Consider the following 1,059-nt stretch of genomic DNA (forward strand, 5'->3'; position numbering starts at 1 on the left):
CCTATGGTCCCCTTCAGTTTCACGTTCAGCATGTTCAAGTGTCTGAACTTTGTACCTTTTTTCACCTGTATCAGGAACATGCACTGCTTCAGACATTGGCATAAATTGGTGCAAGAGTTGAAACTGATAGTTTACACATTGGGAGCAATGAGTGGTGAATTTTGAACTCAAGGGAACTATATTTACATCCATCCGTACATAAACTTGTATGTACATAAATTATGTTTATATTACATATAAAAGTCTCTCTGAATTTAAAGGAATTGTTTGATATTAGCTATGGCATCAAAAAATTACTCAGAATTACTGGAGTAACAGAAATTTCCCCCAAAGAAACTGACAGATGTAGGTTTCTGTGTATTACAGATGTATATCTTAATTTTCTAAATTTTGCAGGTTTGAATTTTAGAAATTCAGAGTATCGTAAGTATGAGACTGAAAAAATCACGTTGCAAAGCACATTATGATTTTATTGCAAATATGTAGATCACTAATTTAAGGCATGTGTTACATACAGCAGCACACCATGATGGCATTAGCTGTGTAAATTTTCCTTGCAGTTAGCTCATTTTGGTGCATATTGTTTTCAGTGAAAGATGATGTATAATTGAAGTAGATTTTATATTGTTATACATTCTTCAACTGTGCTTTATTCAGGTGTCATTGTCATACATGTTCATATTTTCTTTTGAAATATAGCTCCATATCTTCAACAAGGATCAAATGATCAACATTTGAGTAAAAACTGAATTCCACAGTCGGTATCTGTCAAAATGAAATGTGCACAAGATATTGCAAAGAGATTTTATACTAAGCTTTGCACTATAGGTGGTGTTCATGCTTGTAACACTTGCCATGATTTTTCATTTTATGCTGCTCACTCCATAGAAAGATGAAGAGCAAATGATTTGGCCTCATCTTTTATTTTTTTCATTTTGTTATCTGATTCTGTTGACTGACAAAATAAACACTCTCTCTTTAATGAAACTTAACATTTTACTGTACGGAATTTCATGTTGATCTTCCAAGCATAAGACTGTGTAGTTTGAGACACATCAC

At 33.0% G+C, this 1,059-nt stretch overlaps 1 protein-coding gene across 2 annotated transcripts in view; it reads left to right on the top strand.

Moving 5' to 3' along the window:
• LOC119585712 (keratinocyte-associated protein 2-like) overlaps positions 1-1,059 on the top strand; it is an 11,044-nt gene that overhangs the window by 2,389 nt on the left and 7,596 nt on the right. The window contains exon 2 of one of the 2 annotated variants that reach the window (XM_037934397.1): positions 397-423. The exons of the other annotated variant lie outside the window; for it this stretch is intronic. Coding sequence (XP_037790325.1) covers positions 397-423 — 27 coding nt within the window. The remainder of the gene's footprint in view (positions 1-396; positions 424-1,059) is intronic. 2 annotated transcript variants of the gene reach the window in all.

The sequence above is a fragment of the Penaeus monodon genome, chromosome 20 (genome assembly GCF_015228065.2).
Source record: "Penaeus monodon isolate SGIC_2016 chromosome 20, NSTDA_Pmon_1, whole genome shotgun sequence".
Taxonomy (NCBI): Eukaryota; Metazoa; Arthropoda; class Malacostraca; order Decapoda; family Penaeidae; genus Penaeus; species Penaeus monodon.